This window comes from Mustelus asterias, chromosome 17 (assembly GCF_964213995.1).
Source record: "Mustelus asterias chromosome 17, sMusAst1.hap1.1, whole genome shotgun sequence".
Taxonomy (NCBI): domain Eukaryota; kingdom Metazoa; phylum Chordata; class Chondrichthyes; order Carcharhiniformes; family Triakidae; genus Mustelus; species Mustelus asterias.
In genome coordinates, this window is record NC_135817.1 from 76285245 (window position 1) to 76307743 (window position 22499).

Below are 22499 nucleotides of genomic sequence, written 5' to 3' on the forward strand. Positions count from 1 at the left end.
CATCGCTGCCGCACTCGATTTTTGACTGAGGCGAATAAACATATTAGAAATATACTTGAGCAATTAAAATACAGTATTTAATATGCAAATACAGACATTCAACATTAAAAATCATATCTCATTTATTTTAATACTGCAATTGCACCCACATATAAGCAAACTGTTATTATCCTGTTAGGTAAAAAATCATCTTAACCCTTTCTTTCCGAGCTATTACTAAAATTAAAAATCTGCCTGTGGTTCTGCTAGCTAACCCAGAACTCCCTTTCACATCCCCTAAGGCAAATCATCTGGGTACTTCCTCTGTGCACTGGAACTCTGTGACAGATAGGGGGAAAAAAGAACAAAAAACATGCCCTCACCCCTCGCTTTCCCTCAACCTTGTGAAGACAATGAGAACTCTTAATATTTTTGCAATATCATTGTAATTTATTGGGAAACAAGCTTACATGTCTGAATATGGGTGTGACTGCCTTAATTGAACTGAAGGCAATTAGATTGCACAGGTCAAAACATCAATAAAGGAGGTGTAAGGCATGTTGTTGAAATGGTAAGGAACAGGGGATGATGTGGAACAGGGGGCCAGGGCAGCAGCTTGACTAGAAATTTACATTAGGCAGATAAGAGAATAGATTTTGAAGTTAGCTGTTGGATTTCAAAAGAAACACATACAATTGGGAGGTCGTAAATGTGTGAGGCAAAATTGTGTGCTTACTTTATAAGTATAGTAGCCGTAAAGTAATTAAAAACAAGGTTGATCAATTCTGGAAAGAGGCACTTCTAAAGGAGTGCAGAAGCCAGACCAATGAACACCAGTTTGTCAGCACTCTCAGGGAAGAGAATCTGTGTGAGATGAGGTTTCTTCTACAGCAGCAGGAGTGTTGTAATGTTACTGGAATTATTTTTATAGATCAGACATTGATGAGGACTGTTAATTTAAAAAGGGGTTTTAGTTTTGAGCTTATTTAAGCCAATGTCTTTTCGGAAGGTATTATTAAGTGTAAAGGTGTTCTTGTGCCTTTAACTGTTATTTTTCTTTTTCTTTATTTAAATAAATGTTTAAATTTAATTTTTTTAATCATCACAAGTGGAGGAAGGGTTGCTTATTTTGACTTCAAACATCTCCTCATAATACACAAATTACAAACTGTTGTGGCAGCTTGTTTCAGGATTCCCTTTGGGATTTGGGCAGCCTGGCACTTACCATCTGCCGTGCCATAATACCTTTCCCACACACTCTGCATGCCCCATCCATGTCAACCGCATGTTGACTTTAATCTCAGAGTGTGCTGACTTGTGGTGGGGAAGGGATAGAAATGGTTGGAGCCAAACGCTTTTAAATTGATGGCCACTACCATAACCACCAGACTGCTTTATTTACAACAATGCAGAATGTGCTTGTTCTGCATCATTTGCATTACTGGCTGCTCTTTCGTAGATGATTTTCCTTCATTTCAACAAATATCTTATATTTAGAAGGCATTCTATCACAGTAAAACTCCTGAAGGTTTTTCACGAGAGCTTATTAACCAAATATAACACCGAGGCACAAAAATTGATACTAGGACAGATGGTCAAATGCTTGGTCAAAGACCAAGGTTTAAGGAGTGTGTTAAAGGAGGAGAGAAAGAGAGAGAGAGGTAGTGCGCTGGCGAGGTGTCGGAGGGGTATTCCAGAACTTGGTTCTCGGCAGCTGAAGGCACAGTCAGCAATGGTGGAGTTTGTAATATATATATAAATGATTTGGAGGAAAATGTAACCGGATTGATTAGTAAGTTTGCGGATGACACAAAGGTTGGTGGATTTGTAGATAGCGATGAGGACCATCAGAGGATACAGCAGGGTATAAATCAGTTGGAGACTTGGGCGGAGAGGTGGCAGATGGAGTTTAATCCGGACAAATGTGAGGTAATGCATTTTGGAAGGTCTAATACAAATAGGAAATATACAGTAAATGGCAGAACCCTTACGAGTATTGATAGGCAAAGGGATCTGGGTGTACAGGGACACAGGTCACTGAAGGTGGCAATGGAGAAAGTGGTCAAAAAGGCATATGGTATGCTTGCCTTCATCAGCCGGGGCATTGAGTTTAAAAATTCGGCAATGAATCATAGAGAAGGTGGTCAAAAAGGCATATGGTATGCTTGCCTTCATCAGCCGGGGCATTGAGTTTAAAAATTGGCAAGTCATGTTGCAGCTTTATAGAGCCTTAGTTAGGCCGCATTTGGAATATAGTGTTCAATTCTGGTCGCCACACTACCAGAAGGATGTGGAGGCTTTGGAGAGGGTACAGAAAAGATTTACCAAGATGTTGCCTGGTATGGAGGGCATTAGCTATGAGGAGAGGTTGGAGAAACTTGGTTTGTTCTCACTGGAACGATGGAGGTTGAGGGGAGACCTGATAGAAGTCCACAAGATTATGAGAGGCATGGACAGAGTGGATAGCCAGAAGCTTTTTCCCAGAGTGGAAGAGTCAATTACTAGGGGACACAGGTTTAAGGTGCGAGGGGCAAGGTTTAAAGGAGATGTACGAGGCAGATTTTTTACACAGAGGGTGGTGGATGCCTGGAACTCGTTGCCGGGGGAGGTAATGGAAGCAGATACAACAGTGACTTTTAAGGGGCGTCTTGACAAGTACATGAAAAGTTGGGAATAGAGGGATATGGTTGGGAATAGAGGGATATGGTCCCCGGAAGGGTAGGGGGCTTTTGTTAAGTTGGGCAGCATGGCCGGTGCAGGCTTGGAGGGCCGAAGGGCCTGTTCCTGTGCTGTAATTTTCTTTGTTCTTTGTTCTTGGTCAACATTGGGAAGGCTCAAGCAGCTAGTCTTGGAGGAGAGTTAGGGAGGAGGGCAGGAGTCATAGAGGGATTTGAAAATAAGGTGCGTAATCCTTAATTTTCTTAAATTCTTCCATGCTTGTTGGCTCAGTGACCCAAACTTGCTGAGTGACAGGCAAGCTTTTTCTTTGTTTTTCAGATGCTCACAGTGATTCTTCAGTTGCTTGTGTTCATGTTAATTATTTATGTATGACATCTTTCAATTTACTGACAGAAAATTCAAAGCCAATGACTGACTTTGTTAAAAAGGCACCAGATGGCTCCCTTATCTTGATGGCAACATTTGATGACGCTTCGAGCAAGTGAGTACAAACCAACACCAGTCCTGTGAACATTAGGGAGAGGTTAAAGAAGGGCAGCAGTCTGTCACATGTGCCGCTGGAACTGTTGCAAACACATTCTTTATTGTGAATATCCCATCCACACCACAATGACTGATGACTGTTCTACCATAGAAATGTTACGGTGCAGGAAGAGGCCATTCAGCCCTTCATGTTTGCATCAGCCCAAAAGAGAAAAAAATTAATTTGACGCTCATTTTAATCCCATTTCCCAGCACCTGGTCTGTAGCCTCGCAGGTTCCAGCACTTCAGGTGCAGATCCAGGTACCTTTTAAATGAGGTTTCAGCCTCAAACACCAGCTTCGGCAATGAATCATAGAAGAATCATAGAATCATAGAAACCCTACAGTACAGAAAGAGGCCATTCGGCCCATCGAGTCTGCACCGACCACAATCCCACCCAGGCCCTGCCCCCATATCACTACATATTTACCCGCTAATCCCTCTAATCTACGCATCCCAGGACACTAAGGGGCAATTTTAGCATGGCCAAGCAACCTAACCCGCACATCTTTGGACTGTGGGAGGAAACCGGAGCACCCGGAGGAAACCCACGCAGACACGAGGAGAATGTGCAAACTCCACACAGACAGTGACCCGAGGCCGGGATTCGAACGCAGGTCCCTGGAGCTGTGAAGCAGCAGTGCTAACCACTGTGCTACCGTGCCGCCCCAAAGTTTATTTATTAGTAACAAGTAAGGCTTATATGAACACTGCAATGAAGTTACTGTGAAATCCCCCTAGTCACCACAATCTGGCACCTGTTCAGGTCAATGCACCTAACCAGCATGTCTTTCAGAATGTAGGAGGAAACCGGAGCACCTGGAGGAAACCCATGCAGACATGGGGAGAATGTGCAAACTCCACACAGACAGTGACCCAAGCCGGGAATTGAACCCGGATCCCTTGTGCTGTGAAGCAGCAATGCTAACCACTGTGCTACCCTGCCGTGAAATGAATTCCAGATACCCACCACCCTCTGAATGCAAAGGTTTTTAAATCTCCCCTCTTATTCTTTTAACAATCATCTTAAATCTATGCCCCTTGTAATTGACCCCTTCAGCTAGGGTAAGTGAGTCTTTCTTTTGTACACCTCAATTAAGTCACCCCTTCTGTTTAAAGGAAAATAACCCTAGTCTCTCCAATGTCTCCTCATAGCTGCAATTTTCAAGTCTTGGCAACATTCTTGTAAATCTCTTCTACACATTCTCCAGAGCAATTATGCCATTCCTGTAACGTGACCAGAACTGTGCACAAAACTTCAGCTGTGACTTAACCAGTATTTTACACAGTTCAATCATTATATCCCTGACTTTGTACTCAGTGCCTCCGCACAATAAAGGAAAGCATTTCACATGCTTTCTTGACCACCTTGTTCTCCTGTCCTGCCACCTTCACAGACCTGTGGACATGTATTCCAGGGTCTGTCACTTCCTCAAAACCTCTCAATATCTTCTTGTTTACTGAGTATTCCCTTGCTTTGTTTATCCTTTCCAAATGCCTTACCTCACACTTTTCCATTTGCCACTTCTCTAAGGGATTAATAGTCTGGCAATAATGCCACAAGGCGATGGTCGAATGGTATTATCGCTAGACTATTAATCTGGAAACTCTGCTAATGTTCTGGGGACCCGAGTTTGAATCCTGCCACGGTAGTTGGAGGAATCTGAATTCAATAAAAAAAAATCCGGAATTAAGAATCTACTGATGACCATGAAACCATTGTTGATTGTCGGAAAAACCCATTTGGTTCACAAATGTCCTTTAGGGAAGGAAATCTGCCATCTTGTCTACATTTGGGCTATAAGACCATAAGACCATAAGACATAGGAGCGGAAGTAAGGCCATTCGGCCCATCGAGTCCACTCCACCATTCAATCATGGTTGATATCAACTCCATTTACCCGCTCTCTCCCCATAGCCCTTAATTCCTCGAGAAATCAAGAATTTATCAATTTCTGTCTACATGTGCTACATGTGATTCCAGAGCCACAGCAATGTGCTTGACTCTCAACTGCCCTCAGACAATTGGGGATGGGCAATAAATGCTGGCCCAGCCAGCGACGCCCATGCCCCACGAGTAAAATTTTAAAAAACTATCATTCTGGAGTTGTCAGCTTTTCTCTTCACAATCAGCCACATGGCCAGCTTTTGTGTCATCTGCAAATTTCCCAATAATGCCCTCCACATTTAAATTTAAAGCATTAATAAATACAGCAAACAGCAAGGGCCCCAAAAGACTGATCCCTGTGGAATACTATGGGAGACCATTTTCCATGTGTAAAAACATCCATCGACCAGTCCCCCTTTGTTTCCTGTCACTGAGCCAATTTTGGATCCAACCTGCCACCTTCCCTTGTATCCCATGGTATTTCACTTTCCAAACCAGTCTGCCAAGTGCAGCTTTATCAATGCCTTACTGAAATCCATGTAGACAACGTCCACTGCACTACCCTCATCAATCCTCTTTGTTATTCCTCAGAAAATTCTATTAAGTTAGTAGGACACGAGCTTCTCTTAGCAAGGTGATTAAATTGATCTTTCTCTACACCCTAGCTATGACTGTAGCATTACATTCTGCACCCTCTCCTTTCCTTCTCTATGTACGTTATGCTTTGTCTGTATAGCGTGCGAGAAACAATGCTTTTCACTGTATACTAATACATGTGACAATAATAAATCAACTCAAATCAAATCAAATGAAAACAAAACCATGCTGACTATCCCTGATCAATCCCTGTCTTTCTAAGTGGCAGTTTATCCTGTCTTTCAGAATTATTTCCAATAATTTGCTCACCATCGAAGTCAGACTGACTGTCTTATAGGTTTACTAGCCTATCCCGTACACCCTTTCTAAATAAAGATACAGCACTTGCCGACCTCCAATCCTCAGGTACCTTGCCAGTGAGGATTGGAAAATTATCCACAGAGTCACCACAGTTTCCTCCCTGACTTCCTTCAACTGCCTGGAATACAATCCATCTGGTCCTGGTGATTTATCCACCCTCTAGAATGCCAGTCCCTCAATACTTCCTCTCTCATTATGCTTATTGTGTTGAATATTTCACATTCCCCTTTAACTAGAACATCTGCATCAGCCCAGCCCTTAGTGAAGACAGAGTCAAAGTACTCATTGAGAACCCTGTCCACATCTTCTGAATCAACTCACAAGTTTTTAAAGTTTATCTATTAGTGTCACAAGTAGGCTTACATTGATGCTGCAATGAAGTTACATGTGAAAATCCCCGAGTCACCACACTCCGGCGCCTGTTCGGGTACACTGAGGGAGAATTTACCGTGGCCAATGCACCTAACCAGCACGTCTTTCAGACTGTGGGAGGAAACCCACGCAGACATGGGGAGAACGTGCAGACTCCACACAGACAGTGACCCAAGCTGGGAATCGAACCCGGGTCCCTGGAGCTGTGAGGCAGCAGTGCTAACCACTGTGCCACTGTGCCACCCTGTACAGGTTACCATGTACATCTTTAATAGGCCCTACCCTTTCCTTAATTATTCTCTTGCTCTTAATATACTGGCAAAACATCTTAGGATTTTTTTTGATTTTACCAACCAATATTTTTCATATCCTCTCTTTGCTTTCCTAAATTCCATTTTTACGTCACTCCTGTACTTTCTATACTCCTCTCAGCTTTCTACTGTATGAAGTCTTTTGTGCCTGTAATAAACTTTCTTTTTCAACTTTATCATGGCCTGTGTGATTTTGGATAACCAGGGGGCCCTAGATTTGGCAGTATCACCCTTTCTCTTTGTGGGGACATGGCTACATTGTGCCTGTGGATTCTTGCCTTTGACTGCCTCCCACTGATTTGACAGTTTTTCCTTCAAAGTGTTGTATCCAGTCTACTCTTGCCAGCTCATCTCTCAGCTTTGTAAAATTTGTCTTCCCCCAATTTAGTACATTTATTTCCGATCTATCTTTGTTCTTTTCCACAGTGATGTTCGGTCTAACTAAAAATTATGAGTACTATTTCTGAAATGCTCCCCATTGCTACTTCATCCACTTGCCCAGCTTCATTTCCTATAATTAGATCTAGAACTGCGACTCCACACCGCCACCCCCCGCCCCCCCCCCCCCCCCCCGCCTCCTGCCCTTCACACTGTTCATATCCCAATTGATATTAGGGTAGATAAAGTCCCCAACCATTGTTTTTGTACTCAGAAATCTGTCGACATATTTGCTCTTGTAATTCCCTCTATTTGAAGGTCAATAGTACAGTCCTAGCAGTATGGCTACTGTCCTACACCCAACCATCTTCAGCTGTTTCCATCAATGACCTGCCTTCCATCGCATGGTCAGGAGTGAGGATGTTTGCTGATGATTGCACGAAGTTCAGTATCAGTCGCAGCTCCTCAGAAACTGAAACTGGATATGTCTGCATGGAGCAAGACCTGAACAACATTTGGACTTGAGCTGATAAGTGGCAAGGAACAGTTGCCCCACACAAGTGCCAGACAATGGTTGTCTCCAACAAGAGAAAATCTAATCTCAATCAACAGCATCACCATCGCTGAATCCACTACTATCAACATCCTGGAGGTACCATTGATCAGAAAATTAACTGAACCAGCCATATAAATACTGCAGCTACCACAGCAGGTCAGAGCCTGGGAATTCTGCAGCTAGTAACTCACCTCCTAACCATCAAATGAAGCTTAATATCATCCAAGCAGTCTGCCTGATTGGCACCACATCCACCACCTTAAACACTTGCTTCCACCCCTACCAAGGCAGCAGTGGGTACCATCTACAAGATGTGCTTCAGTAACTCGCCAAGGCTCATTCAACTTTCCAAACCCAGGTGCTTTATTACTCAAAAGGACAAGGGCAACAGATGCCTGGGAACACCATCTCTCGCAAGTTTCCCCTCAAAGCCACACCCTACTCTGACAATTACCGTTCCTTCAATACCACTGGGCCAAAATCCTTGAACTACTTCTCAAGGATGTTCCTAAACCAGATGGATAGCAGTGGTTCAAGAAGACGGCTCCCCACCACCTTCTCAAGGGCAATTATGAATGGACAATAAATGTTGGCAGGGCCAGCAACACTCCCATTACATGAACGAAAACTAAAATCCAAGAGGGACTGGCAATGAATGGAAAGTGTTGCTCCTCCACCCCCTGCAAAAATCAATCCGCAAGTGTTTTTATTTGGAGCGTAGTCTCCTTTAGTGGATCTCTAACTCTGCAATTAAATGGGCATGGAACTCAGTTGAACACTAAATTGACATTTGTTAGGAGGCCCAGTCTATCCGGGTGAGAGCATTACATGGCAGCTTCAAAATCAGCGTTCTAGATATTGTTTGGAAGAGGATTGCTAAATAGTCTACAATGTTTTGACCTCTCCATTTCAGCCCAATGTGCTTTAGCGCAATGTGTCTCTTAATGAGTTCCAGAACAATGGAACAATTATCAGCTCCGCAGTCAATCTCTTCCAAGATATTGCCGGAGTGAGACGGCTTCTTGCAAGCTGTGTCCAGCGTACCTTCTGATTCTATCTTTCACTCTCATTCTATGCCTTTAAACTTCATTCTTAACTCTTTTATGACTGTAACACTACATTCTGCACTCTCTCCTTTCCTTCTCTATGAACGGTATGCTTTGTCTGTATAGCGCACAAGAAACAATACTTTCCACTGTATACTAATACATGTGACAATAATAAATCAAATCAAATCAAATCATGTAAGTGATTAGCATTTCAACATTGGGTCTGAGAGGGGGCACCTGTAGTGTTCAGCTCTCTATAGCAATGCGTGCCTTTTATAAGTGTGTAACTTCCTTTTCCGATTATTCCAAGGCTGACAGAAGAAGCCAAGAAATGCATCGAGGCTTTGGGTAGCAAGAAGATATGGAAATTGGCCTACCGAGGAAACTGGGTCTTTCTTGGCACAAAAGGATTCACACTGCCAAAGACCTTTCAGAGGGAGAAGGTTGGTGAGCTAGTGATTCTTGCAGTCCTTCATTAGAAACATATTCTCATCATTACATTAGGTCCTTCCCTTCCACAACAGTCAGGTGCTGTAACAGAGTTACGGCGAGAGCAGGTTTAAGGAAGTTCTGACCGATGTTTACAAGTCCCAAAGCTACCTGTGGCTTACTACCTGTGGATTACTCAATTCCAGTTATATGGGAATGTGAGTGGAGACCCTCCTGGAACAGTTTACCCATTCCCCCCCCTGAGCTCAATAGCTTCTTTCCTGGATTCAGTAACAATAGCCACCCCTCCGGCCCAATAACATGGTCAGTTTTGCCCATAAAGAGCACTTACTTGAGTGACTGCTTCCCTGCTGTCATCAAACTTTTGAATGGACTGACCATATATTAAGTTGATCTTTCTCCACACCCTAGCTGTGACTGTAACACTCCATCCTGCACTCTCTCCTTTCCTTCTCCCCTATGTACTCTATGAATGGTATGCTTTGTCTGTATAGCACACAAGAAACAATACTTTTCACTGTATCCCAACACATGTGACAATAATAAATCAAATCAAATCAGGTGACCAGAACAAAAAGCAAAGACGCTGGGTGGGATTTTATGGCCTCGCTTGTCCCGAAACTTAGGATCCCACCCGAGGTCAATGGACCTTTCCATCGTCCGCTCCTCACCCGCTCCGATTCCCGTGGCGGGCGGAATGGGAAAATTCTGAACACTAAACGAATCCTCCTGTGGATAGTGTCTCCGACCCAGAAGTTGAATGTTTGGGAATTTGACTGAGGAAGCATGGAAGTAAGAACAAAGAACATAGAAAATTACAGCGCAGGAACAGGCCCTTCGGCCCTCCAAGCCTGCACCGACCATGCTGCCCGACTGAACTAAAACCCCCTATCCTTCCGGGGACCATATCTCTCTATTCCCATCCTGTTCATGTATTTGTCAAGAAAATAAATAACTATTTCTGGTAAGGAAGCTAAAAGGGATGATTTATTGAGGAAGATTATGGGAGATACCAGTCTTGAATGGATTTCAGAGATACTTAAAGAAGTGGCTAGGGAAATGGGCCAATATCTTGCTGTTATTGTTTAAGAGAATCATTTGAATCAGGGACTGAGTCGTACATCGGAATGTACATAGCAAATTATCAACTCTTTAATCAGATCACGGGTGTGACGGGGAAATGGCAAATGTTGTGAATTAACTAACGAAAGGCACTCTGAACAAGAGAATAGTGGAATGTCGAAACAAGAGGGCGTTAGCCTTAAAGAATGTTAATGGCACCTGCTGATATTGGGTGTGACATAATTGGGTTTCAAGGTTTGATACCATGGTCAAATGTGATTCGTTCATTCATGAGAAAGGCATGGAGCCTGAAGCTAATTTCTGAGATTGACAAAGCATCACCTGAAGCAATTAAAGCAAACAAAGCTCAACACAGTTACAGTGGGAGCTGTAGGAGTTAAGGAAATTCGGACCAAGGTGTGAGTTATTGGAACTGCATCACCATCTCAAGCAGTATTTGAGAGGATGTCACAGAGTTCACTGCTGGGGGCATTGTTGTTTGTGGTGTCAATGGTAATTTGGAACAGGAAATGGAGAGGATAGGGTATTAACAAATGGCGGGTGAGTTTCAAATAATATTGTAAAATTGACCAAATGCAGAAGGGGCGGCACGATGGCACACTGCTGCCTCACAGCGCCAGGGACCCGGGTTTGATTCCTGGCTTGGGTCACTGTGCGGAGTCTGCACGTTCTCCTCGTGTCTGCGTGGGTTTCCTCCGGGTGCTCCGGTTTCTTCCCACAATCCAAAAGACGTGCTGGTTAGGTGCATAGACCATGCTAAATTCTCCCTCAGTGTACCCGAACAGGCGCTGAAGTGTGGCGACTGGGGGATTTTCACAGTAGCTTCATTGCAATGTTAATGTGAGCCTAGTTGTGACACCAGTAAATAAATAAGATAAGGTTCTGGGTCATCTGGCTTGGTGAACAATAAGTGATGTTTAATGTAGGCAATTGCAAAGGTATTGAGATGATGGAAGAGATATAAATAGTGTGAAGAGAAAACAAATGGTTTTAGGCTAGAGGGCAAAGCACAGGCGAGGATCTGTGGCAGTGTGCCAATTCAGATCATTTACTGAACTAAATGACATAAGATGCAGTGGCAGAGCAAGCCCATCTGAATGTTGGGATGTATCTCCATGGTAACGGGGCACAAATCATCATACTGCAGCCGTCCGTGGGAGACAGCTACGAAGCTGATATCTCATTAAGGTGTCTGAGTTGTGAGGGTAGCTTGAAGAAATTAAGAACCTTGATTCTGCAGAAGATAATCACAAATATTCTCCATCCTTTAGGAATACAGGCAGTCTTCGACCTTACGTTGTTTGAGTTGCGACAAACGGCACTTACAGCGTTTATAAATTGACGCCCCATTTTTTTGACTTTGCGACGCATGTTCAAACGTGCGCATTGACGTTCTGCGCCACCCACATATAACTGGACAGTTCGAACAAAGTATTTACAGGGAAGGACAGGGTGGATAAGGATGAACTGTTTTGACTGGTTGAAGACCCTAGAACCAGGGGCCATAATCTAAACATTAGAGCCAAGCCATTCAGGAGAGATGTTAGAAACACTTCTACCAGCAGAGAATGGTGGAGTTTTTGAACTCTGTTCCTCAAACAGCGGTGGATGCTGGTTCAATTGTTAGGTTTAAGTCTGAGAGAGACAATCTTTTTATTGAGCAGGAGTATTAAGGGATATGGGCCGATGGGCAGAAACATGGAGTTAGGCCACAAATCAGCCATGACCTTATTGAATGGCAGAGCGGGCTCAAGGGGCCAAGTGGCCTACCCCTGTTCCTGTGTTCTTATGTTCCGATGAACTGTCTTTATTAGCTTGGAAATTATGTTTTATTCTGCCATTTCTTTTAATACAACCACTGCATTTTTAATTCACTATGTCATATTTAATAAGCATTCAGACTTGCATAGTTCAAGATTAATCAGGCAACTGACAGTGTTCAGTACCTTTGCTATATTCCCCCACAATAACTGAGGAATTTGTGCTAAGGCGTGTCGGCATTATCAGTCGCCTCAGTGACTTGACAGGGCAACATGTGAGAGCACCTAATGCTGTTAGGCACCCCGTGAATGATTGCCAGGCTTGGTTCAGGAACCAATCTCCCATTTGTACCACTGTTCCTATGGGAAAAGTGATTCCGACTTACAACGTTTTGACTTACAATGCAGTTTTCAGAAAGTGTGGTCGGCCCAGTGACTGCCTGTAACTATATTTTTGAGACCGCCACAAGCTCCAGAACAAGGAGGGCATGAACTCAAGTTTAAAATAGGTGAGGAGCATTGACATTTTAGCTGGTGTGGTGAAAATGTGGACCATTTAAAGGAGAGCTTCATAAATAATTAAAGGTCGAGGTTTTTTGGGATGAACTGAATGGGCTGCAGAATCTGTTTGCATTCCTGTTCCTATTTAAGAACTCGGAACAAGAGTAGGAGGCTTTTTTTTTGTCCTTTTGGTTCCTTCCCTTATTGTTTAGAAAGGTGGCAGTGGATACATATGAGTTGGATGAAGGTCCCTCAACCTCTCCAAACCATCATGGCAGATTATGTCTTGACCTCAACTCCTGCCCATTCTCTATAACCGTTTGAACCATAACTAATTAAAAATCTTTCTCCTCCTTACATCTACTCAATGTCCCAGCATCCACTGCACTCTGGGGTAGTAAATTCCACAGATTCACAACTCTTTGAGAGAAGTTATTTCTCCCCATCCCTGTTTTAAATCTTCTACCCCTTATCCTAAAACTATGACCTCTTGTTCTCAATTGCCCCACAAGAGGAAACATCCTCTCTATGTCTACACTGTTAATCCCCTTTTAGCATCTTATATACCTCAATTAGATCTCCCCCTCATTCTTCTAAGCTCTGGAGTGTACAGGCCTAAACTGCCCAATCCCTCTTTTTAATACAGACCCCCTCATCTCTGGAATCAATTAACAGTGAGAGAAATGAGAGAGGAGGCAAAGGGGAAAGGAAAATGGATGGGATTTTCCACCTAAGTGTGCCTCAAGACCAGAATTTTCCGCCCTGAGCTCATTGGACTTTTAAATGGTCTGCCGAATTTTCTGTCTCGCCCGTTACGATTCCACCAGCGGATGGGATGGAAAGTTTTCGGCCAGTGTGTTTTTTCTACGAAATATTAATAGCCTTTTCTTATTTTAACAGATTATCAACAGCGGGGACTGGGTGGATGAGATCCAGATTGATGGTTGCTTCTCGCCAAAGACAGACTACCTGTAACGGGCGCTCCCGGCATCTCGGTGTGGTTCACAGCACAGCTCAACTTTCCTGTCTCGCAACCTGATTCAGCTGGCTCACCGGATACATATGAGTTGGATGAAAGTAGTCACTGAAAGTAGCATCAGATTAACTGACAGAGCTTCAAAGCAAGTTCCATCGGGGTATGATCAAACAAGACTTCATTTTTAAAAATTCATTTGTGGGACATGAGCATCGTTGGCTGACCAGCATTTATTATCCATTCCTGGTTGCCCTTGGAGGGTTGAGAGTCAACCTGTAGCTCTGGAGTCACGTGTAGGCCAGACTGGGTAAAGACGGCAGATTTCCTTCCCTAAAAAACATTACTGAACCAGATGGGTTTTTCCCACAATCAACAATGGCTTCATGGTCATCAGTAGATTCTTAATTCCAGATATTCTTTATTGAATTCAAATTCCACCACCTGCCGTGGTGGGATGAATATGGGTGGATAGGGAGCAGCTGTTCCCCTTAGTTGAAGGGCCAGTTATGAGGGGACACAAGTTAAAAGTGAGGGGTGGGAGGTTTTAGGGAGAATTTGAGGAAAAACTTTTTACCCAGAGGGTGGTGACGGTCTGGAATGCGCTGCCTGGGAGGGTGGTGGAGGCGGGATGCCTCACATCCTTTAAAAAGTACCTGGATGAGTACTTCCCCCGCCATAACATTCAAGGCCCTGGGCCAAGTGCTGGCAAGTGGAATTAGGTGGGCAGGTCAGGGCCTTTCCTGCATCAGTGCAGACTCGATGGGCCAAAGGGTCTCTCCTGCACTGTGGCATTCTGTGATTTTGTGATTCTGTGAACCCAGGTCCCCAGACTTTCTGGATTAATAGTCTAGCGATAATACCACTGGGCCATCGCCTCCCCATTGAAATAACTCAAACACAAAAAGTGCAATTCACCAGCTGGGAAACACATGGGATTGGGTGGCACCAAGGCTTTCATACCCATTGGGGTAGAGTGTAAAACCAGCACTGTGCTTGATCCCATCAGTGTTCCGATGGATGGGTTAATTTTTAAATTTCCGCCCATTTTCTGGCTGTTTGAATCAAGCAAGGGTTTGTGTTCCAGGTCGGCTCCTTCACAGGGAAACTAACAATCAAGAAAGCTGCTCGCTCCAACTTTCACCAGGATCCAGTGCTAACGTGCGGGATTTTAGTGCCGTGCCCGCCCTGACACTGGCAATTCACACCCGAGGCCAATGGACTTTAAATAGTCTGTCTAATTTTCTATCCTGCCTGGAACCAATCCTGCGGCTTTCAAGTCCGTGTGGCTCTTCCCCTGAAGAAGAGACACAGGATGGGATTTTCCAGCCACTCTCGCCCCAAAACCGGGAAGTCCTGCCAGAGGTCAACGGACCTCTGTATGGTCTGCCCCCTGCCCGCTGCGATTCGTACGACTGCTTCTGGCAGATTCACTGGGGATAGAGGGGAAACTGGCAGAAATGAGCATGAGAAAGAGGGGCAGGGGTAGACTATCCAGCTTCTAGGGCCTGCACGCCATTCAATAAATTTGAGGCCCAACAAGGGAACAGGCCATCTTGGACTGGGTGTTGTGCAATGAGAAAGGATTAGTTGGCAATCTAGTTGTGAGAGAACCCTTGGGGACAAGTGGCCATAATATGGTAGAGTTCTTTGTCAAGGTGGATAATGGTGTAGTTGATTCTGAGACCAGGGTCCTGAATCTCAATAAAGGTAACTTTGATGGTATGAGGCATGAATTGGCTATGATGGACTGGGAAACACTACTGAAAGGAAAGACAGTGGACAGGCAATGGCAGGCATTTATAGAGTCATAGAGGTTTGCAGCATGGAAACGGGACCTTCAGCCCAACTTGTCCATACCACCCCCTTTTTTTTAACCACTAAGCTAGTCCCAATTGCCTGTGTTTGGCCCATATCCCTCTATATCCATCTTACCTATGTAACTATCTAAATGCTTTTTAAAAGACAAAATTTTACCCGCCTCTACTACTACCTCTGGCAGCTTGTTCCAGACACTCACCCACCCTCTATGTAAAAAAATTGCCCCTCTGCACCTTTTTGTATCTCTCCCCTCTCACCTTAAACCTATGCCCTCTCCCCTACCTTTGGGAGAATATGTTGACTATCTAGCTGATCTATGCCTCTCATTATTTTATAGACCTCTATAAGATCACCCCTAAGCCTCCTACGCTCCAGAGAAAAAAGTCCCAGACTATCCAGCCTCTCCTTACAACTCAAACCATCAAGTCCCAGTAGCATCCTAGTAAGTCTTTTCTGCACTCTTTCTAGTCTAATAATATCCTTTCTATAATAGGGTGGACAGAACACAGTATTCCAAGTGTGGCCTTACTAATGTCTTATACAACATCGACAAGACCTCCCAACTCCTGTATTCAATGTTCTGAGCAATGAAACCAAGCATGCCGAACAAAGAACAAATAGATGAACTCCAGAAGTTGTTTATTCCTGTTTGGCGCAAGAGTGGTAAGGGAATTGTGACCAAACCATGGCTTACGAAGGAAATTAGAGATAGTATCAGATTCAAGGAAGAAGCATACAAATTGGCAAAAAAAAGCAATAGGCCTGAGGATTGGGAGCAGTTTAAAATTCAGCAAAGGAGGATCATGGGATTGAATGAGAAAGGGAAAAATAGAGTATGAAAGTAAGCTAGCGGGGAACATAAAAACTGACTGTAAAAATTTCTATCACTGAGTAAAGAGAAAAAGATTAACAAAAATAAATAAATGTAGGCCCTTTATGGTCAGAAATGGGAGAATTTATAACGGGGAATAAAGAAATGGCTGAAGAATTAAATTTGTACTTTGCTTCAGTCTTCACACAGAAAGACATGAATAAAGTAACAGAAGTTCTGAGAGGAATAAGTTTTAGTGAGGAGTTGAAGGAAATCAGCATTAGTAGAGAAAGGATTTTGGGGAAATTGAAGGGATTGAAGGTGGATAAATTCCCAGAGTACTTTAGGAAGCCACCCTGGAATTAATAAATCCATTGGTGGTTATTTTCTAAAATTCTTTGGGCTTTGGATTGGTTCCTACAGATTGGAGGATAGCTAATGTAAGCCCGCTATTCAAAAAAGGAGATAGAGAGATAACAGGGAACTATAGACCAGTGAGCCTAACGTTGGTATTGGGGAAGTTGCTAGAGTCCATTATCAAGAATTTCATAACTTGGCATTTGGAAAGCAGTGGTGTAATCAGACAAAGTCAGCATGGATTTACGAAAGTGAAATCACGCTTGACGAATCTATTGGAATTTTTTGAGGATATAACTAATAGAGTTGACCAAGGAGAACCTGTGGATGTGGTTCATTTAGACTTTCAGAAGGCTTTCGACAAGGTCTCACGTAACAGATTACTATGTAAAGTTAAAGCACATGGGATTGCAGGTAATGTCTTGAGATGGATAGAAAGCTGGTTAGCTATATTTACACCCGTTCACTGGAGTGAAGGCTTGAGGTGCCACCAAATGCCAAGGGCCCCGAATGTAGGCACTGAAACATCTAACACGTGAAGTGGTAGTGTATAGAGAGCACAGGGCAAATTAGGAAAAGTAGAGATTATTCATTTAGGTGGATTTATATTGGGAAAAATCTTCCAGCTGTTCACACCAGCGGGACCAAAAACTCCCGCTACTGGCCAACGGTGGGCTGCCTCCTGCCACCAAGAAACACACCACGGGGAGGCCAGAGAATCTCGCCCATAAGATTTGGTATCACTGGGTGGGATTTTCCATTTCCACCTGCACTGGCGCCGAAAGTACCCTTCTGAGGTCAATGGATCTTTCAATGGTCCGTGTAACTTTCCATCCCACCCATGACAATTCTCGTGGTGGATAGGACTGGAAGATTTGCCCAACTGTGTTTAGCAAGAGTAGCATTTTTAATATATTCAACAATTGTTTTGCTTTCTGGTGCAAGAGTTGCAATTTCAAGCAAAGCTCCTTGGGTTTAATTGGCCTTTATTTTTCTCGTTGGTTGTACCTCACTCGTTAAACTCAATGTCCCATTCACCCATCACCCCCGTGTTCGCTGACCTCCACGAACTTCCAAGCTGGAACTTCAACTTGGTTTGAAACTTCGGATTCCCCTGCAGCCTCACCCCACCCCCAACTCTACAACCCCTTCAGAAACTACAACTTTGAAGATCTCTGATCTCCAAATCTGCTCTTTTATGTGTTCCCTGAGGGTAATCACTTCAGCTTTGGAGCCCATTGACGGGATTTTCCAGCCGCGCTCGCCCCAAAACCGGAAAATCCCGCCTGAGGTCAACAGACCTTTCTGTGGTCTGCCCTTCGCCCACTGCGATTTCCATGGCGGGTGGAATGGGAAATTTCGACCCCATGTCTTCACTTGCCCAAGCCCAAAGCTCTGGAATTTGCTCCCTGAACCTCACTACCTTATTCTCTTCAAGCCTATCTCTCTGACCAAGTGTTGTGATGACCGGTCCTATTACCTCCTTCAGTGATTGGATGTCAAAATTAGTTTGATGACGTTGCTGCTTGAGTACCTTGGGTGTTTAACTCTGTTAAAGGTGACATGTAAATACTAGTTGTACGAATTTGCCACAGATTTCAGAGCGTCTTAAATTATTCTGGAATCTGGCAAAATGTCTCACCTTAAATATCAGTGCCAACCTTTTATTCCTTGGTGGTATTATCCACGATTCTGCACATTGATGTTTCGCCTCATCCACACCCTGTTGTAATTTTTAAAACTCATTTACGGGATGCTGCCAGACCTGCTGACTATTTCCAGCACCTTCTGCCTTTATTTAAAACCAATGTCATTCCTCCGTTGTAAAGAATCATGGGCATTGTATCTAATTTAATGTGCTGCCTTTTGGAAAATACAAATTATGTATTAATGTGAACTTCATGTCTGTTTGACTGATGTTGAGTGGCTGGGCTGTCAGTTCTGTTCCGTCTAGCCCACTTACAGGGCCTGATTCCACTGCAGGCAGTATGGAGGAATTGAGCACCCAGGTACATTCTTGATGCAAGCTCTCCTTTCCACGTTGGGAGCTGCACTGATACCTGGTGAGAATCTGAGCTGGAACATAAGTGACAAATGGGAGAACCAGCATTGATGGAGGCTCTTTTCTTACCCTTCGCTCAGACAGTACAGCGCACCCTCAGTATTGCACTAAAATGTCAGCCTAACCTAATGTGCCCAATGGGAGCTAATCCTCGGCCTGCTGGCTCAGAAGGGAGAGTTTAATATATAACAACATATCAACATGAGCACTGATACACTTGAAAATTTCAGGATTAAACCAAGTCCCCATTTTAAGTTGTTACACTTTAATATTGGCCAGTTAATGGAGCCTCTATTTCGCTTTAGGAGTTTTGCTTTATGTCCTAAGATGGGTGGCACAGTGGTTAGCACTGCTGCCTCACAGCACCAGGGACGTGCGTTCGATTCCCGGCTTGGGTCACTGTCTGTGTGGAGTTTGCACATTCTCCCCGTGTCTGTGTGGGTTTCCTCCGGGTGCTCCTGTTTCCTCCCACAGTCTGAAAGGCATGCTGGTTAGGTGCATTGACCGTGCTAAATTCTCCCTCAGTGTACCCGAACAGACGCTGGAGTGCAGCGACTAGAGGATCTTCACAGTAACTTTGTTGCAGTGTTAATGTAAGCCTACTTGTAACAATAATAAATTAAACTTTATAGTCTCTTTGCGCAGGGTCTGATGTAGTGCAATGAGGCCAGATCGGCACCACATTGAAGCAACCACTGCCACTTCTTGACTTTTGGCACGGTAGCACAGTGGTTAGCACTGCTGCCTCACAGCGCCAGGGGCCCGGGTTCGATTCCCGGCTTGTGTCACTGTCTGTGTGGAGTTTGCACATTCTCCCCATGTCTGTGTGGGTTTCCTCCGGGTGCTCCAGTTTCCTCCCACAGTCCAAAGGATGTGTCGGTCAGGTGGATTGGCCATGCTAAAATTGTCCCTTAGTGTCAGGGGGACTAGCAAGGGTAAATGCATGAAGTTATGGGGATGGGGCCTGGGTGGGATTGTGATTGGTGCAGACTCGATGGGCCAATGGCCTCCTTCTGCACTGTAGGATTCTATGATTCTCCCTGTGTCTGCTTGGGTTTCCTCCGGGTGCTCCGGTTTCATCCCACAGTCCAAAGATGTTTATTGTTTATTGACCGTGCTAAATTGAGCCTTAGTGTCAGGAGGCTTAGCAGGGTAAATATGTGGGGTTACAAGTTAGGAGCTGGGTGGGATTGTTGTCAGTGTAGGAAAAATGGGCTGAATGGCCTCCTTCTGTACTGCAGGGATTCTGTGATTCCCCATTACTGCCTACCCTCTGGCTCACAACCCCTGCTGCCCCCTGACCCACCCTCTGGCTGACGACCCTTCAGTTCATGACCTCTGCCAGGCCCTGAGCCGCCCTCTTGTTGCTGACCCTCTGATCATAGAATCATAGAATCCCTACAGTGCAGAAGGAGGCCATTCGGCCCATCGAGTCTGCACCGACCACAATCCCACCCAGGCCCCACCCCCACATATTTACCCACTAATCCCTCTAACCTACGCATCTTAGGATTCTAAGGGGCAATTTTTAACCTGGCCAATCAACCTAACCCGCACATCTTTGGACTGTGGGAGGAAACCGGAGCACCCAGAGGAAACCCACGCAGACACGAGGAGAATGTGCAAACTCCACACAGACAGTGACCCGAGCCGGGAATCGAACCCGGGACCCTGGAGCTGTGAAGTAGCAGTGCTAACCACTGCGCTACCGTGCCGCTGATGTGCAGCTTATTTCCTGTCAGAGCTGCTCTCCCTATCTCTCGCCACCTACACCAGAGCCTTCCCTCGCAGCGAGGAGAAGGAAGCGGCGAGCGGGAGAGGCAGGCAGCAGAGAGTTCAGTGAAGCATCCAGGAGGCTCAGAGAGCAGGTGAGGCTGTGAACCGGAGAGTGGACAACGAGACCGAGGGTCAGGGAGCAGGATGTGGGACAAGAGGAGGTGAGGTGAGCAGGAGCAGGAGCAGCAGCGCATGGGAGCAAAGTAGAAAGTTAGCAAATTTTTAAATATATTTTTTAATTTATTTTATTTTGAAAGTTATTTAATTACAGCTTTTGGGGACCTCATTAAAGGGATTTTGAAACTTCTGACTTCATAGGTTATTATTGTGCAGCTGGGATCTAAAAGGTTTTGCAAAAACCTGCACTTATTTCCCCATCCCCAGAAAGGATTGTCAAATTGCTGTTCTTTCAGCAAGTGTTATTTATAAATTTTCAATTGTACAGGTAAGTTTTTGGCACATGCAGATTTAACAACCAGTGCATTTTGGAGCCAGTGCACAGAAAGATCTGGAAATCAGTGAAGGAGACGACCGTGTGGAGCAAAGGGGACCAAGAACACCTTGAGACCATTGTGAAGACATACCTGCATGATGCTTTGGGGGGATCTTGAATGATTTGATTTTTGATTTAATTTGGTTTATTATTGTCACATGTATTAGTATACAGTGAAAAGTATTGTTTCTTGCGCGCTATACAGACAAAGCATACCGTTCATGGAGAAGGAAATGAGAGGATGCAGAATGTAGTGTTACAGTCATAGCTAGGGTGCAGAGAAAGATCAACTTAATACAAGGTAGGTCCATTCAAAAATCTGACGGCAGCAGGGAAGAAGCTGTTCTTGAGTTGGTTGGTACATGACTTCAAAGTTTTGTATCTTTTTCCCGAAGGAAGAAGGTGGAAGAGAGAATGTCCGGGGTGCGTGGGGTCCTTGATTATGCTGGCTGCTTTGGTGAGGCAGCGGGAAGTGTAGACAGAGTCAATGGATGGGAGGCTGGTTTACGTGATGGATTGGGCTACATTCACAACCTTTTCTAGTTCCTTGAGGCCTTGGACAGAGCAGGAGCCATATCAAGCTGTGATACAGCCAGAAAGAATGCTTTCTATGGTGCATCTGTAAAAGTTGGTGGCAGTAGTAGCAGATATGCCAAAATTCCTTAGCCTCCTGAGAAAGTAGAGGCATTGGTGGGCTTTCTTTACAATAGCATCAGCATGGAGGGACCAGGACAGGTTGTTGGTGAACTGGACACCTAGAAACTTGAAGCTCTCGACCATTTCTACTTCGTCCCCATTGATGTAGACAGGGGCATGTTCTCCACTACGCTTCCTGAAGTCGATGACTATCTCCTTCGTTTTGTTGACATTGAGGGAGAGATTATTGTCGTTGCAATGCAACAGTTCGCCAGATATTCTATCTCCTGTACTCCATCTCATCGTTTTTTGAGATCTGACCCACTACGGTGGTGTCATCAGCAAAGTTGAAAATCAAGTTGGAGGGGAATTTGCCACACAGTCATAGGCGTATAGGGAGTATAGGAAGGGACTGAGGTCACAGCCTTGTGGGGCACCGGTGTTGAGGATGATTGTGGGAGAGGTGTTGTTGCCTACCCTTACTGGTCAAAAAGGGCATTTTGAAACTGTTCATTGGGACTCTGTCCATGAGAGGTGACACGCCCCTTTGACCACTCACAAAGTTGACAATGCACAATGTAACCAATTTCTGAAGAAATGAACAGAGGGGTATAAGAAAGGTGTACCTTTCCTTTGTCCTCCCTTTGCGTATGACTCCCACCTCAATTCCTTGGGCTCAGTTCCTGATGTTGTTAATGCTCCAACTGTGAAAAGTTTGAAAGGAGCTTGCAGAGTCCTTTGTCCTAGCAGATTAATAGACTCAGGTGGCCAGGCCTGGCTTTGTGGATTATGATGTGGAGATGCCGGCGTTGGACTGGGGTAAACACAGTAAGAAGTCTTAGAACACCAAGTTAAAGTCCAACAGGTTTATTTGGTAGCAAAAGCCACAAGCTTTCGGAGCCGCAAGCCCTACTTCAGGTGAGTGAGGACTCGTGTTCACAAACAGGGCATATAAAGACACAAACTCAATTTACAAGATAATGGGTGGAATGTGAGTCTTTACAGGTAATCAAGTCTTAAAGGTACAGACAATGTGAATGGAGAGAGCATTAGGCACCGGTTAAAAAGATGTGTATTGTTTCCA

At 44.5% G+C, this 22499-nt stretch overlaps 1 protein-coding gene across 1 annotated transcript in view; it reads left to right on the forward strand.

Moving 5' to 3' along the window:
* LOC144506202 (protein FAM3B-like) overlaps positions 1 to 18337 on the forward strand; it is a 44819-nt gene extending 26482 nt beyond the window's left edge. Inside the window, exons 6-8 of the mRNA XM_078232063.1 lie at positions 3052 to 3139; positions 9003 to 9135; positions 13387 to 18337. Coding sequence (XP_078088189.1) covers positions 3052 to 3139; positions 9003 to 9135; positions 13387 to 13461 — 296 coding nt within the window. The 3' untranslated portion in view covers positions 13462 to 18337. The remainder of the gene's footprint in view (positions 1 to 3051; positions 3140 to 9002; positions 9136 to 13386) is intronic.
* Positions 18338 to 22499: the final 4162 nt, after the last annotated feature.